Below are 16801 nucleotides of genomic sequence, written 5' to 3'. Positions count from 1 at the left end.
AGGGGCTGAGTGTTGATACAAGCCCTGTGTGAACCAAGGAGATGTCATTCTCCCACTTGCCAGAAAATGCACCTGTGTGTCTGCATTGGGGCTGGGTCAAATCTCCCTTGGAGGATGACTGTTTACCAAGGCCTGAGGCTCCAGGTCTGCCTTAGGGAAACAGGGTTGGGTGCTGGGTTTTTTTTTTTTTTTTTTTTAATGTTTCCAGTTCTGACTTACAAAAGAAAAAAAAAAATGGAGCTGGCAGTTGGAAAAGCCTGAAGCTCTTTCACAGCAATTATCCTAAACAGTTAGATGGTGTCTATTAATTGCAAACGGTTGCTTTTTTTTTCCCCCTCTCAAAAAGAAAACAATATGCCACTGTTTAAATACCATAAAGGTCTTGATGGCTTGTTCCCAGGAGAGGTTCCTGAGGTTCAGAAGCATGCTCTGAATTCCTCAAAAGGGCCCTACCTGGCTACAGTAAACGGTTTGAGAGGCTACAACCCTAGTTGGGCCAGAGGCCCCTTAACCAAGTTGCATGGAACGTGCCCCTTGGAAGAGCCCATCTCCTTCCTCCCTCCTATAATTCTGAAAGGCAAGTCTGTACCTGCACACATTTCAGAGCGAGGGACACGGTGGCGCCCCCAGCCCCCCAATTCCCAATCCCTCAGCTAGGAGACACAGGCCCTCTTGTGCCCTCAGGCAAGCCTGGAGCTTGGTGAAAGGTCTGGTCATTGCAGAGTCCCTCCCAGTTCCCCAGGGAAGGACTTACCTTACTCTGCTTTCTGTCCAGATAGAACTGGTGTTGGCTAATGGCCATAGCCCAAATGGACTTGATCAAAGCCGGACATGCGTACCACGTATGCACCGCAATGCCGCTGTGTCCAAACGTCCTCCTTGTCACTGAAGCCCTGGGATGGCAAGAATCACAAGGTTCAGCCATGTTGGTGATACGGGACTCCAGTGACCGGTCGACAGCTTTTACTGAGAATCCCGTGGGATCTAAAAGCCCTTGCATAGACGGGATAGATAAGCACATACACACGCTCACACTCTCTCAGGGAAACTAGCTAGCAAAGGCCATCTTTTTAATTGTTTAATAAAAATTGTACATATTTTCTTTAGCCATTCAACAGTCAATGGACATCTGGGCTCTTTCCACGATTTGGCTATTGTGGACATTGCTGCTATAAACACTGGGGTACATGGGCCCCTTCGAATCAGCATTTTTGTATCCTTGGGATAAATACCTAGGAGTACAATTGCTGGGTCCTAGGGTAGTTCTATTTTTAACTTTTTAAGGAACCTCCATACGACTTCCCAACTGGCTGCATCAGTTCGCATTTCCACCAACAGTGCAAGAGGGTGCCCCTTTCTCTACCTCCTCACCAACACCTTTGTTTCCGGAGTTGTTAATTTTAGCTATTCTGACAGGTGTGAGGTAGTATCCTATTGTGGTTTTGATTTGCATTTCCCTGATGATGAGGGACGTTGAGCATCTTTCATGTGTCTGTTTGCCATCTGGATGTCTACTTCGGAAAAGTGTCTATTCGTGTCTTCTGCCCATTTCTTAACTGGATTATTTTATATTTCTTTATGTTTCAGAAACTAACCCTTTATCTGACATGTCATTTGCAAATACATTCTCCCACTCCCTCGGCTGCCTTTTACTTTTGTTGATTGTTCCTTCACTGTGCAGAAGCTTTTTATTTTGATGAGGTCCCAATAATTCATTTTTTCTTTTGTTTCTCTTGCCTCCTTATACAATGGAATATTACTTGGTGATCAGAAAAAATCTTGCCATTTGCAACAATGTGGATGGAACTAGAGCGTGTCATGCTAAGTGAAGTCAGTCAGAGAAAGACAAGTATCATATGATTTCACTCATATGTGGAGTCTAAGAAACAGATGAACAGAGAGGAAGGGAAGGAAAAATAAAACAGGGAAGCAAACCATAAGAGACTCTTAAAATAGAGAACACGCTGAGGGTGTTAGAGGGAAGGTGGATGGGGGGTGGGCTAAATGGGTGATGTGCCTTAAGGAGGGCACTTGCTGCGATGAGCCCTGGGTGTTGCATGTGGGTGATGATGAATCACTGACTTCTGCTTCTGAAACCAGTGCTGCACTCAATGTTAACTTGAATTTAAATTGAAAAAATTATATATATTTAAGGTGCACGACAGGATTTGGTATACATATACATAGTGGAAGGATTATTACCGTCAAGCTAATGACCATAGATCATGTCTTCATATATCTGTCATGAGAGCCCCTGAGACCTACTCTCTTAGCCCCTTTCTAGTAGTCAGCTGAGCATCAGTAACTGTAGTCCTCACCCTGTGGGGTAGATCTGAAAGCTTATTTATCCTGCATAATTGCAACTTTGTACCTCTGACCCACATTCCCCCATTTCCTCTCTTCCCCGCCCAGGTAACTACCTTTCTACTCTCGGCTTCTACATATTTGACTTTTGAGAGTCCACATATGCGTGAGATCATGCAGTTCCCCACCCCCCCATGGCTTATTTCACTTAGCATAATGTCCTCCATGTTCATCCACATTAGTGCCAATGGCAGGACGGCCTTCTTTCTTGTGGCCGAATAATACTCCATTGTATGTATACAGACCACCATTTCTTTATCTGTTCATCCCTCGATGAACACTTAGGTTGTTTCCATATTTTGGCTATCATGAATAATGCTATTCTTTTTATTTACTGGCTCCTCAGGGTTCAGAATTTGTCCAAGCCTCTGCCTCGTCTGGGATAAGATGGGTCATTCTAGGTCACTGGACGGTCCTTTCTGAGCTTCAGCTCCTGGCGCTGGGCCAAGACAAACTTCAGAAACAGGAAAAGCCTTTGACAATGTCCTTTATTAAGCAGGCAATGCTGCCTATGGTGAAGGATAAGTAAATTCTGTTCTAATCACCAGCACAGGCCACAGCCTGTGGGATGTCCCGAGGGAGTCCGGACTTCTCACACTGCTCTAACTCAATGTTCCTTGAAAGAGTTGGTTATCAATTTCAAATTTAGTCCGCCGGCAGGCAGGCTATAAAGAATCCAAAGAGGGACGGCAGAAAGGAGTGCAGCTACTCTCCCGCACTACCCCACGGACACATACACATTTACGGGACAGACAGGGCATATATCTGTGTGGGGTACACAGAGGCAGTCAGACGATAACAACGAAAAGTGGGAAATGTGGGTTCCAACATAATTCGCCACATCCGTGGTGGGGGAAAGAGTGACGGGATCATGCTTTCTGTGAAGTGTATTCCATAGGCCAGGCAGATGATTTTGCAAATGAAATCTGAGAATGGGGGTTTGCATGCACGTGTGCATGTGTGCGCGCACAGGGCAAGGTACTGGGGTGGGGCCTGGGGTATCTGATGTGAACATCAGGAGAGAAGAATATGTTTTCGGGTTTAAGAGATCTAATTTGGAAGAAACTTGGGTCGGCAGGACTCATGAATAACTGTTTTTTTAATGACGCATTTTCCCTGAAGAAAATCTAGAGCTGCTCCCATCATTTTACCTTGGGGACTAAACACTGAACAGAAGGTCTTCTTCAGACCCACTTTTAGGGAGAAATTCAAATCTGGTGGCTCATTAATGCTACTGATTCTAGGCACGGTAATTCCTCGCTCTAGGTAAAAGTTAGGAGAACACGTCAGCTCATGAGCGAGAACACAGTTGAAAATAATGGGGAAGGAGCCCGCAAGGGAGTCAGGAGGAGCACCCCCACAGATCTTCGTAGAAGTAAAAAAGAAACCCATCAGAACTCCCACGTTGCCTTCTGTACCTATGGCTGCTCCTGGGTGTAAGTGCAATCCTTTCTCCCTGAAAAGCTGAATTAGAAAGGAAAAGTAACTGGGAGTGTGTGTCTGTGCGTGGTTGGGGCCAGGTGCTTGTCTTTGTAAGAAAGGCGAGGGAGGAAGGTTCAGGAGGCTGGCCAGGTCTGGGAGGTTCTGCAGGAATACCATATCAGACACTGACGGTTTTCTCCTGCTCCATTAGTAATTTATCTCTTCTCCGCATCTTTCCCTTCAGGCTCTTCCCACCCCACTGACTTCTCTGTTTTGCCTAAACCTTAGAAACGGAGTATTTGCCAAGCCCAGAGAACCGCAGAACCCATGTGGGTATCGAGTTGAGAGTGCGTGTCCAGGAGCACAGATCCGAGGTCATCTTCTGTGGTCCCACCTGAGACCAGAGACTCAGGACGCACCCTCTGCCCGGGCTGATCCCCGGTCCCTGCGTGTCCCACCGATGGCCCCTTCAGGACATGATTCTCTTCCTCACCTGCCATCCCATCACTTCAGTTCTGACCCCCTTTCCTGGCTGGGACCACCCCAACGTAGAGTCAACCAGACTCGTCTTCCCTGCTCCAAGTAAACACGGCAACAGTCATGGGGGAGGCGGTAAATGGAAGGAGCGCCCTGCGGCCGTGGGAAGAGCGCTTGCTGACGTGGGAGGGAAGACGATTTCAGGGCAGAGCAAAGGCACTGTGCCAAGTAGCTAACCCCCAGCAATCCCCTTTGCTTGCCTCAGTGCACACATGGAAAAGGTGTCTTTAAAGCCGCAGCTGACTTGGGTTCCTGCCTCTGACATTAGGGCAGACACCTCCCTGGCCTCCCTCCTTCCGTGCCTCCCTCCCTGCCTCTAGACTGGCAGAGGGCTGTTTTCCCGGGAAGCTGTGATCGCACTCTGTGCTCTGCCTGCCTCCAGCGCCTCCCTTCCCTCTTCTGACACCCACCTGACGAAGTCTTCATCCCCCCAAGGGCCAACCCTCAGCTTGAAATCCTAGTCATGCTTCGAGGTTCGGCTCAGAATCTCTCCTTCTCAGAAACCTGTCCTGACCAGCCTGGCTTCTGGCCACCTTCAGTATTTATGGCCCATGCCACCCAGCACTCGGTCCCCGGTGTGTCACATGGAGCGTAGCGGGAATGCCTGTGAGCTGTGTAGCCAGACTCCCTGGGTTCAAATTCTTCTTGTGCCACTTGCCAGCTTTTTATAACCTAGAGCAGGTGACCATGTTTCTTTTGTGCCTCAGTCTCCCCACACATAGAACAGGAAGCTAGCAGCACCTCTTCCTGGTCCTGAGGCACAGCCCCTCAGATGAGCCAATCCCTGGTTTTCATTCTGTCAGGCAGCCCCTTTCTGCGTCTGACTCACTGTGGCAATATTCCTTTCACTCTTTTCACATGTAGGGTTTCCCTCCCCTCACGCTAAGACTGGTCTGATTCAGTTCACCTGGAAAGCGCGGCTGGAGTATTATCCCCAGCCTCGGTCTCTCCCCCACTGGGCCAGCACAAGCGGATTCCTGCTCTGCAGAGGCAGGGTCTCCAGACCGAGAGACCCTTCGCAGGACCCTGAGAAATGCTGGACAAGCTGTTACTCTAACGTCACCGCCTTCATCTGACTGCAGATGGGATCTCCACAATGTTCTCCACCTGCTGGTCATGTGGTGACTGTGGGACGTGGGCCGAGCTCTTCCCCTCCGCGGAGTGGCTGTCTCACACAGATTACATGGTGGGGCAAAGTGGCCTGTCACCCCTGCTGGGTTATCGCTGGTGGCAGGAGCTGAGACACTGCCCAAGCTCAGCCCTCTGACTGGGGGGCCAGGCCTCTGACTGTTCTCTGAGAGCTCGCTGGGAGGCAAAGAGGCGTGTTCTGGCTGCTCAGAAGCCATGTGTGAGAGGAGCCGGGGCCACCTCCACTTTGGCAGGCCAAGGCTGGGGCATCAACGGTGCCTAAATGTCCTGTTTGCTCCTCTCTCGAGTCTGACCTTTTCAGGGTCTTTCTAGGGTTACCTTCCTGTAAATCCACTTTGGACCTACGGAAAGCAGTTTATCCTTACGTGTCAGGCCTGTTTTCAGGGAATTTTGCTGCTGCTTCCGAGCTGCCTTTAAGTCCAGGACTGCCGGCAGACAAAGAGAGGAAAAGCAGCCAGTATGTGCGCCCGAGAACCTTCCACGCAGGGCTTGCTGCATTCCAAACCGGGACCCTATTGTTTGGCATCTGACTTAGAGAGCACTGGTTTTTACACTAGTGCTCTCTGGGACACAATGTGAGGTGGGGAGAAAAAGAACTCTCTTGCTTTCAACATCCACCCACAACACTAACACCCTAAAATTACAGCTCGTGGAATCAAACAACTTAACACAACTGCTTTAGGTATAGATTCCTTTTGGTGCCGACTGTCCCCCCTGAAACATTCTCAGGAGCTCTGACAAGCCATCCTTCAGACTCTTCTCTGGCACAAGCTCCTGAAAAGGACTCACACCACTACCCAGTCTAGTTTGGTGTTTGTTACCAAGTGCCGTCCATCTACCCTAAAACGCCCCGGAATGCAAAGACCGCACCACACACGAACACGTGTAGCCAGAGGGGATGATCACGGAATTGCCGATTCCTCTCATGCACACACACACTCCGCGTATGCACGCAAAGCACACTTGAACCCGCCGCATCTATCAACATATTTAGTACAAAACAAAGCTTCACCGTCAGATTTGAATATACTCAGCACGGGCAACCATCTTCTCCCCGCTCCCCAAAATGAGCAATGACAGCAAGAAAATAGTAATATAAATAATATGCCGGCTGGGCCACGCACGCCCAGAAGAAAAGGACTTTTCTAGCTTACCTGCGGGGGTCATGAACTTCCACGGAAAACTTCTTCTCTCTGAAATACAGGTTTTCCAACTGTCTCCATTGGAATATCTGGACAGAAAACAATGCGGTTGACGTTCAGAAGTGGTTGGCTCAGGGCTCTGGTCCTCTCTTTGCTGCTTAACGTCTACAGCTGAGCTTCCTTATCAAAGCGGAGACCGACCGCAGAGTGTTTGCAAGTCCTCCGCCTCTTGCTGGAGAGACACACACACACACACACACACACACACACACACACACACACACGCCACTCTCCAATTCAAAACCGGGCAACGTGGGTGTGGATTTTCCTGCAGGTTTCTTAACGGGAACAAAACAAGTTCCTAGCAAGTTGTTCCCCTCCGCTTTGCCTTTGTTGCATTATCCGAGACCGTTCCCAGCCCCGCAGACCTTTCCCTCCAAAGAGAGGGGGTGAGAGGGGGCGAGCGTGAGCGCTAGGAGGGCGGGCTGTGGAGCGGGGAGCAGAGGAGCTCTCGGAGGGGAGCAGGAGCCAGCTGCGCGCGGCGCTGAACTGAGCTTCCTCCCTCCAGTGCTGAAATGGGAAGGCGCTCAAATTCCCAGCCTCCCATCGGGACTCCACTTCCTGCCCACTAATGTGTAAGAGCTCAACTCGCCCTGGCGATCAGGCTCGGGAAGCTTCCCCCGAGAAGGGCGGAGGCTGCTGGAACCTTATTTCGGGGCAGGCAACTCGAGATAACAATATGAGCCTGTCAAGCGCCTGGTTCTTTCTGCAGCACAAAGCAAATCCAGAGTCCGGCTGCTGCGGGGACGCTGCCGCCAGAGGCTGGCTGCCATCAGGGGTGGGGTAAGAAATGAGGCAGTTTTGAAAAGTGGGAGGGAGCCAGTTCCTCCCCCTGCCCGATGCGTGCCCTCAGGCTCTGGTGGGCACTCCTCCTTCCACCAGGGAGCCTGGTAACGAAGAAGTGGACTGCGAGGTCTGGGAGTGATTAGGGCAGCCATTCTGTGGGAGGGGGTTCCTTTCGTCGGAAAGTTACTTAACCCTCTGGAAAACGTCAAAAGAGGTTAAAATTATGTGCACCCACTTTTGTAGTTCTATTATTTATGTTTACATGTGATGCATTCTGCAGCCCCTTCTAGACACCTAGAATTTGAGCTGATTTTGCCCAAAGTAGGGTAAAACAGGAATCCTGCACTTCCTCTTCACCCTGGGAGTGGCTGATTCCCTGGGGTCTGCCTGTTCTTTGCTCACTGCATTGAGGCCTATGCTTTTTAGGGTCTCCTCATAATCCCAGAGTCCTCTCAGCTGGAGCTCCTGACACTCCCTGACCTACTCAAATTTTTGCCTCCTTAAAGATGTGACAGTGATTTCCCTGTGCCCCATCAACCCTGCCCTTCCAGACCCAGACACGCCAGCTAGTCAGGGCTTGGCCAGGGGACTCCACCCCTTTGTCAAACTGGGCTGGAAGAAAAACTCTTTCAAGAATGGCTGCATTCTTTTCTTTTCACGACCTGCTCTTGCCGAATGTTACAATTATTTTGTCTGCATGATAGGGAGGAGGACATCTACTCTTACGACTCTTTGGTCCCCAGTTTAAAGACCACTTCGCTCTGAAGTCCAAGGAAAACTGTACTTCTCTTTTTGCTTTAGCATTGGTTCCAAGTGGGTAGAGAGACATTTCAAGGCAAGCAAGTGATCCAAAGCCCTACCTTGGCTCAGATAGCTTTGTGTGAGGTCATGGATGAAATGTCGCCTGAGTAGAGCCATTACTCAAGTCACAGATCTGAGTCTCGTGCTCCTATCGGATGATTCTGCTAAATTCAATCCCTCAATGAAATACCTTAAGTTCCTGTTGTTAGATATTTGTAGACATTCCACCAGAACTTAGGAACAGACACAAAAATGCCAGAACTAACAGACCCCAGACACTGACCTCCGAAACTGGAGGCAGTAAGTACACAGGACACAGTGGCCAGGCACATACACCCTGGAGTCTGACTGCATCTGTGTGAATACAGGGTCCCCCACATCTAAGTTGTTTGAGCTTTGGCAAGTGACAGCATCTCCTCGAGCCTCCGTTTCCCCATCTATCAAATGGCAATACTGCCCCTCTAAGGTAGGAGCAGCAGACCCTCAACACGGTGCTGGCACAAAGTTGAAGTGCTCCATGAGCTTAGATGTTAGTGTGATTCCTAATTGTTCTTATTTCCCCCAAATCCTGGCGAATAACAGAATAACCAAAATAACTTTTTTCAATTTCTTAACTCAAGAGGAGACATCGGCGTTTAAGAAAAATAAAATTTGATTATTCCCATGCTGGAAATCCTTGACTGAAGTGTACAGTATTCCCCTGCCCCCCTCTCCCATCCCTCTGAAAAATGGGGTGGATGGCAGGTGGCTATTTCCTCAGTGGGACCCTCAGCCCCTGTGCCGAAGCCATCTTGGCTCTGACTGGCTTCACAGGTGTGCGATATGTGCTCAGAAGAGCCCAGCGCTTGGTGTGATGTTCTGCTGTCTCCATCCCACCAAGTTTTGATCAAGAGGCCCCGCAAACTGTATTACTGGTCCCAGTCTTTGGTTCCGGCTGGTGCTTGGGCCAGGGGCCCTGTCCTGGGCTGGGCAGCACTTGGGGTTAGGTGCTTCTCTGAATCTGATGGGTGGACCTTCAGGGGCTTTCTCCTCCCAGTTACGAGGAAAGAAAACAAAGCTGGTGCTTTCGAACACCTCACCTGGGCTTTTTGTGCTAAGTCCCCTCCCACTTGGCAGAGAACCCCACGGCCCACGCTCAGAGGGTCTGGTTCCCTGGCACCTCCTCCCTCTCGCTCCTTGTAAAGCAGAAGGCAAGCAGAGCAGCCCCTGAGGTGCTCCCAGATGCTGCTGCTGTGGGGAGCCTCACCTCTGCCCACTCTGCCAACGGGCCCAACATAACCCTCGGGGCTCAGCTGTGGTGCCTCTGTCCACCCACTCCCAGCACAGACTCTGGCTCCTAGTGTCTCTCTAGGATGCTGGATGCTTGTAGACATTTTCTAACAAGGGGCAGGGGCTGTCCTTCAGGTCTGCTCTAAGCAGGGAGTCTGTTTGCAAACCAAACACTGGGAAGGGAGGGTGGCAGTGAGGTGAAGGAACGGACAGTTTTTTAGGACAGAATCGCATTGGGGCATTAGCAGGGTCCCTGAACAGAAGAGGAGGTATTCATGTGGGAACACTAGGCTGGTCCTTTTCACCTCATGCAGGGGGAATGGGAAGGGCTGGGGGCCAGGGTCCAAAGACAGCTGAACATCTCTCCACCTCCCCCGACCTCCCTGTGCATCCAGGCAGCTGTTGGCCACCAGGGCCTTCACCCCTTGAAGTGCACAGTCCCTTCCTGGAGGGCCAGACTCTCCGGTCCCCAGGCCCCTGTGCCCCACAGCTTGGAGGCCCAGCCTGCTAAACCCTCCACTCTGAAGGTGACAGAATATAAGCAGCAAGCAAACAGAAGATGCTTGACCTTGCCTCCTCTCTTTGTAAACAGGATCCACTGGCCTCTGAGGTGCCGTTTTGGAGGCAGCCCCAGATCATCTGTGCCATTTCAGAGGGCCTCCCTGGCTTGCTGCAGCTGTCATAACCCAGCTACCAGTTAAAGCCAGCAATGTGCTTTGTGAATCCACATAAAGACACATCCTTCATACATACACACACACACACACACACACACACACATTATGGCTTAGCGAGTTCCCGGATGATTTTGCATGACTTCTGTGACCACTGAGGCCCATGGAGTTAATTAAAAGCTAACCTGCTGGTTTATCAATAATCAAAGGATTTATTAATGAATAGCTATTAAATCAAGGCCTTTCTAATGCACCTGGGCATCTTTAAAGCTCTGCAAACATCTCTTCTTTGATCTTTCAGCATCCCCTGAGAAGAATGAGTGGGAAGTTTTCTTCTTGGGGAAAGTGAGGCCCAGAGAGATTAAGGGGCACTGCCTAAGGCCACACAGCAAGTCAGCGAAGGAACCAGAAACAGGAGTCAAGGGCGCCTGGCCCATTACTCTATGCTCCTTTCCACATGGGCCCACCAATTAGTGGAAACAGCTCTTACTCACTAATGGCTGGTTAACTTTATGAGTGGAATTATTTTTACAAATGAGCAACAATGTGACTGTAAGGAGGAAGTATAAAACCAGATCTTTTTCGTCCTACACAGTGGCTTTCTTTGCTGTTTTGCTGTCCATGATAACAAGTACTACTCCTTTCTCTTCTTAGAGACCTGGATTTCTCTGGTCTCCTGTGCGGTGATGCCTCTGTCCATTGCAGCGGTTAATCAAGGACTAACAACCAACAAGAACCAGGAGTAAGAGCAGCCTTAATTTGGGCCTGCCCTGAAAACAAAACTTAGAGAATCTGTCCAGAAGTGGTTTCATGGAGATGGCGTCTGTCACTCTTGAGGGGACCATAGCTGGTACCAGATGTGGATTTGTAGTTTTTGACCCAGACATGTGATTCCCAAGTGATCACGGGCTCTGCACTTCTGCTTTCTAATGTAGAAAACAGGAGATGAGAGACGTTTATCCACGGAGAGCAAACAAGAGTGCCTAATAAATACCACCTTTGCGCCCTGAGTGCAACAGGGTCCACTGTAAACACTTAATGAGCAGACCTGGGTACTGGATCCTATTAGCTAGTCTGCTGGATTCCCATATCCTGTGTATGGCTGAAGGTCAGGGCAGAAAACAGCTAATGTCCACCGCCCTCCCCCACCCCCACTAAACCCTGTTCCTTCTGAGTGGGGGAAGGCACGGCAGGGCCAAGTGTTTATGGAATGCCGGAACAGCACGTGGGGTGGTGGACAAGCTCTTGCAATGATGTGGACATAAAGGCCAAAGAGGAAGCTCGCTTTAATGACTCCAATTCTTGACCAGGACTTCAGGGAGCCTGTCTTCCTCCTGCCCCTGAGGCTGAGTCACCAAGCCTCTTAATGACCTCTGAGTAACTTCCTGCTTCTGGGGGGTGGGGGGCGCTACAGAATCCCAGCAGCCATCTGCTCCCGAGTCCTCTTTCCACAGATACAGCAAGCCCAGTGCAGAGAGGTTAGGGGCCGGGCAGAGGTTAAATAAGCAAGTCATACCAGGACTCACCCTGGGACTGGGTCGTCCTGGGCTCTTTCTAACACACCAAGAAGACCTGATGACGAGTGAGAACCAAGTTGTTGCAAGCCAACGGGTAAGGAAATGACTGGAAATGACCCCTCCTTCAAAGGCAGTGTCAAGATCCCGCATGCTTTGCAAGCATCAGCAAAGAGCTCTCTTTTAAAAAGAATTAGACTCACAGCCAGGAATAATCTCCAAGCTCAGAATGAAACATACAAACTAAAAAATGTGCTTCCTTGTTTCATTTCTGCTCTGTTCACCTTCTAGAAGCAGGGCTGCCACTCACAACTTGGTGGGCTCACACCATATACCACGGTTTGCTGTTGTTGCTGTTTTAAACAGCAGTTGCATAAGGATCCAATATATTTTACTTTATGCTTAAAGAGAGCTGAGGCCCTGGGCTTTTAGGCCACATCTAAACCCTACCCCTCCCTCTTCAATCTTTCAAGAAGTGGGTGTCTACTTTGTGCCGACCCGCGCTAATAGGAAAGAGGAAGGACATGATGCCTAATGTATGTTTATATTTGTCAGGAGCTCACCATCTAGTTGGGAAGCCAAGCCAGACAAAAAGTAGACTGTAGAGCAACGATACAGCAATTAACTTCGCTTTGGAACTCAATCATCTATGGCTTCTAGGTTAGACTTCTAAACTCTACAGATGCACTGCACTACCTTATTCAGGTAGGTTTCATACTTCTGCCTCAGATAATCGATATCATGACCATCGCTTGTTCTCCACTGTTTCAGTTTATCATTTTTAGGGGCAAGAACTCAAGCCTGTAAGCGGAGAGGCCTTGTGATAGTCCTGACTCTGTATGTCCCTCCACATCTTAGCTGCCTTAACCATGAAATGGGGGGGTGGTGGTGCCCGCACATGGGCATTCCTAGATCCTGTGCATGGGTTGAAGGTCAGCACTGTAAATCTAGGGAGTATCACAGTGCTACTCCTTGGAATTTAAAAATAAAGTTGCTTGTCTTAAACACTTCCTACTTCTGGGAAACCATACAGAATACTACTGACTAAAAAGCATGGTTTTCAAAGGCATACTACCACTCACTGGCTGGGTATTCCGGCGAGGTCATTTCTTTGGGTCTTAGATTTCTCATCTTTGTAATGCTATGACTAATAACAAGTTTTTATTTTCATAGAGCTGTTGTATTAATGACTAGATATAAAGTGCTTGAAATGGTGCCCAGTACACGGCACTCGAAATATACTAGCTTTCATTATGTTCCCTCCACTCCGTCATTTACACACCAGTATTAGTCTTCACGTCAAAATAAAGTTCTGAACACGTTAGCCCATCTTTTCTTCTAGAAATCGCTTTCTGTTACTTGGATTTTTCACAATGCAAGCGTCAGCCTAACCCGAGCACTTGCTCAATGCCTTTCAGTTGGCATATGCTATATTCTCTTTGGGCTCCTTGGTTCCAGTTAACCAGCCAATTCCCAGGTCCACTGCAATTCTGACCAGTTTTTACTATTTACCTGCTATGACCTATTAGCTCAAAACATTAACCCTGGGAAGAAAGCCTCCTACCATAATCCGGCTCAGTATTACATGGAACGGGCCATACTGGGAACCAAATCGGCCCTCCAAAATAGGCAAACCAGGTCCACAGATAATGAGCTCAGGAAGTGAACAGGAGTATTGCCTTTGCTACCTGCACTGAAGGAGGGCTCCCTGACCTCGATCTTCTTCTGAGAGGGCCGCATATCCAGCAAGGAAAACAATGGCTAATTTTTCTCAGCACCCAGATGTAATGGAATCAAGATGTCTCCCCGGCTGGCTGCCTACTCCCCACTGTCAGATTCCACAAGCTCTAAACTGATTCGGTTAATTCAGTGACAGATGCCCAGAGCACCAGGCCTTGACCCTTTAATGGATGACCTCTTTTTAACCCATCAGAAACCTATTAGCTTCCTTTGGCTTAAGAGTCATTACTCGGGGCGGAGAAAGAAAGAGGGTCAACAAATACTTAACAGGCCCAGAGAAACAGGCCACTTTCTTTTTCCCCATTGGACTACATTGCCTTTGATTTTTCTCCCAGGGTGGGTGGGGGGGCATCTCTAGTATCTTCTTGTGCGTACTTTGGTCTTTCTTACAGAAGGACCTTACCAGAAAGCTTTGGCAAATGTAAAAATTTAAAGAGAAGCTGTAAGTGTTTGTCCTTCTTATCCTTGGCCTCCTCATGTAATTTCTTCCCTCCTCAGAGTGTGCTGCTGGGGATGCTTCAGGGTTGGTGTTGAATGGAGAAGCTGCCTAGTGATTCCGGATGTCTGCGTCTAGCTTTGCTTTCCCCCCCTCCCTTTTTTTCAAGCAATGAGCACTGTGGCCCAGGTGTAGCTCAACCTCTCGGAGGTCCAGGCTTTCCTTTAAAAAACCTTCAAAGCTCATGGCGGGGGTGGGGGGGGGGGAGGTTAAACAGGCGATGGGGACTAAGGAGTGTGCTTGTCGAGACGAGCACAGGGTGGTGTAGGGAAGTGTTGGCTTTCTATACTATACACCTGAAACTAATATTACACTGTATGTTAACTGAAATGAAAATGAAAACTTATAAAAAAACAAAACGAAACCAAAAAACCTTCAAGGCTAATCACCCCTGCCCTGACTTCTGTCAATGGGATGCTTCATATAGGGAATTGAGACATCTGGCACATCTGGAGGGAAAACGAGCATTTTCACCTGCAATGGCAAAGACCTCTGGATTGCTGTAAAGGGTTTTTGATTGCTTTGGAGGAAAACCTGTATTTTTCTATGGGGGGGGGGGGAAGAGGGGCTGGGAGTCACCAGTCCTCTCACGCCTGGTGACTGTCCAGAGGTATGGCCTCACATAACAGCTGATTTCGCAGATGGAAGCCATCTGACTCCATGAAGGTGGGAACAGGATGGAGAACAGGTTGGCAAGCAGTTCTCCATAGAAAGAAAAGTAGACTCTCACAACTAAAATCCTGTTTAGTCAAGCTAAAAAGAAAAAAAAAAAAAAGCTGAAATGACAGTCCTCTACCTTAAAAAAAGAAAGTTTAGTAAGGCAGCAAGGGCTCTTTGGGAATAATTAAGAGCAGCTTGTGTGCACTTTGAAACACCTAGTGCTTCCAGAGTTGGCCGGTCTCCCTGGGAGGGGGAAGGTCTTGCAGACAGTGGTTTTTGCGGGTTGCAGGAGGGAGGTGGCTGGCCTGCTGCTGGGACCTCAGGTGTGAGCTCCAGGCTCTCCTGGCTGGAAGCATCTCAGAACGGCGGCCGAGCGGGCACCGGACCAGGGCTTAGCAGCCTGCTTTTCAAGGCAGGCTGCAGCTGAGAACACGTGTGGTCTTACAGTGAGGACTGCAGCCAGCAGAGGCGGGGAGGCCGGGGACGGCCCCACTTCAGCCAGACCGGCTGCTGGAGGGTCCGTCCCCTCCCCTGGACAGGGGGATGGAGGGGCGGGGGGGGGGGCCCTGCTGGACTGTGGGGATTATCTCCCTCTGGATCTTCTTCCTGGAGTTTTGTTTCTGTGCCACCATGTTCCTTGCCAGAAAGAGGGAGAGGAGGTTTCCTAGAGGTGAGGACTTCAATTCTAGATTTTCTGTCTTTCCAGAGGGACTGGCCCTATTTTAAAAAAATTGTTTTGTCCCCTCTTAGATTCTGAAGTGCACAGGTCAGCTTGGGGACTGTGAATTTAGGGGTGGTGGGGGGAGCCGAGGAGGAAACCGATACTTGGACTGAGCAGCCTGCTGTCATCTAGGCTTTCTTACGAGGCGCTCCTCACCCCCAGCCTGCTCTCCTGGATATTCACGTGCATACTTCTGCCAAAGCAAGGACCATCCTGTATTGCAGGGGTCTTTTCTCCCCCCTCAAATGTCTCCTCTACCAGACTATAAGCCGCCTGACACCTAGCACAATGCCCCAGGCATATCAGGCACTCAACAATGGTCTGTTGGGGGAGTGAAGAGCCGAAGCTCAGAGAGGTTAAGTCACTTTCTCAAAGTCACACAGGTGATAGATGATGGGAGCTGGGATCTGAACCTTTATCAGTGTGCTCAAAATCCAGGCACTGTCCACACTGTGAAGAACACCACTGGTTGCACCAACACATCTGGTTACAAGTAGATCTCTCAACTGGAAGGCATATAGCAACAGGGAAGTGGCAGTGAGGGCCAGCCCAGGAGCCACAACCCAGGAACCACAGCCCTTCCCCCTTCTGGCAGCCCTTTCTGAGCTAAACTCTGTTCCACAGTCAACGGGGAAGTCTACAGTCGCGAGCTGGAATTTGGCAGACCTGGAGCAACTCCCACAACTTACTGGGCCTATGAAGTGCCGGACGTGGGCTGGAGGCTCTCTGTGAGGCTCAGAGGCTGGTTGGCCCTTCCCCCCATCATAGGGTCTCCTACCCCATCTGCAGGCACCCCTGTGGAGCCCCAGGGAGCCGGGCCTGAGGGCCTCATGACACTGTTCTGGCTATGCCAGCATTTGGGGTTCAACAGGCTCACACTTTCAGGAAGGTGAGGTTAGCCTGGGTTTCCCCTTAGAATCATGCACATTAAAAAAAAAAAAAAAAAAAAATCTCACAGACCTCCCTGAGTATCGCATTGCTCAGCAGAAACAAGCTGCTAAGGTCTCCCCAAGACAAAGAGAAGGGTACTGGAGTCAACAAGCAGGGTTTCCCAGTGGAATGTTTCCTCCTTGAGAAAGAAAAGGCATCCAGACTCGCCAGCATGGCTCCACGGCCCGCAGTATTTCAGCAACGTGCTCCTGGTGTCCAAGTACTGTTAGCTTTTTGGGTCCTTTTGATCCAAGAGCCAGAAAAATAAAATAGAGGGATGGTCCCGATGGAAGGAACTTCTTATGCTTCTCACCTTCCCATCAACATACCTAAGCTGTGAAAAGCTCTGGCGCCTCGGTCCTCCCTCCCTCTCGCTTACAAAGGGTTCACTCTCACTGGAATCCTCAAACCCTTCCTTGCAGGAGCGACGTACTTGTCCCGATGTCCCTGAAGCCAGGGCACACATGCATGTGGACACGTCCTCACAACTGGCAGTGGGACACAACACGCTAATACTCGGCTCTTTTACTCATCGA

The 16801-nt window shown here is 49.7% G+C and overlaps 1 protein-coding gene across 9 annotated transcripts in view; it reads right to left on the bottom strand.

Moving 5' to 3' along the window:
* Nucleotides 1-16801, bottom strand: part of FRMD4A (FERM domain containing 4A) — a 299740-nt gene that overhangs the window by 54404 nt on the left and 228535 nt on the right. For all 9 annotated transcript variants that reach the window (XM_045788190.2, XM_045788179.2, XM_087857684.1 and 6 more), the window contains 2 exons: nt 6627-6703; nt 755-893 (listed from right to left, as the gene is read on the bottom strand). In XM_045788190.2, the coding sequence (XP_045644146.1) occupies nt 755-893; nt 6627-6703 (216 nt within the window). The remainder of the gene's footprint in view (nt 1-754; nt 894-6626; nt 6704-16801) is intronic.

Source organism: Ursus americanus, chromosome 31 (assembly GCF_024610735.1).
Source record: "Ursus americanus isolate L20-20 chromosome 31, mUrsAme1.1.p, whole genome shotgun sequence".
In the NCBI taxonomy this organism is placed as follows: Eukaryota; Metazoa; Chordata; class Mammalia; order Carnivora; family Ursidae; genus Ursus; species Ursus americanus.
The sequence above is the reverse complement of the archived record's forward strand: the minus strand, read 5'-3'. Positions and strand labels throughout refer to the sequence as shown.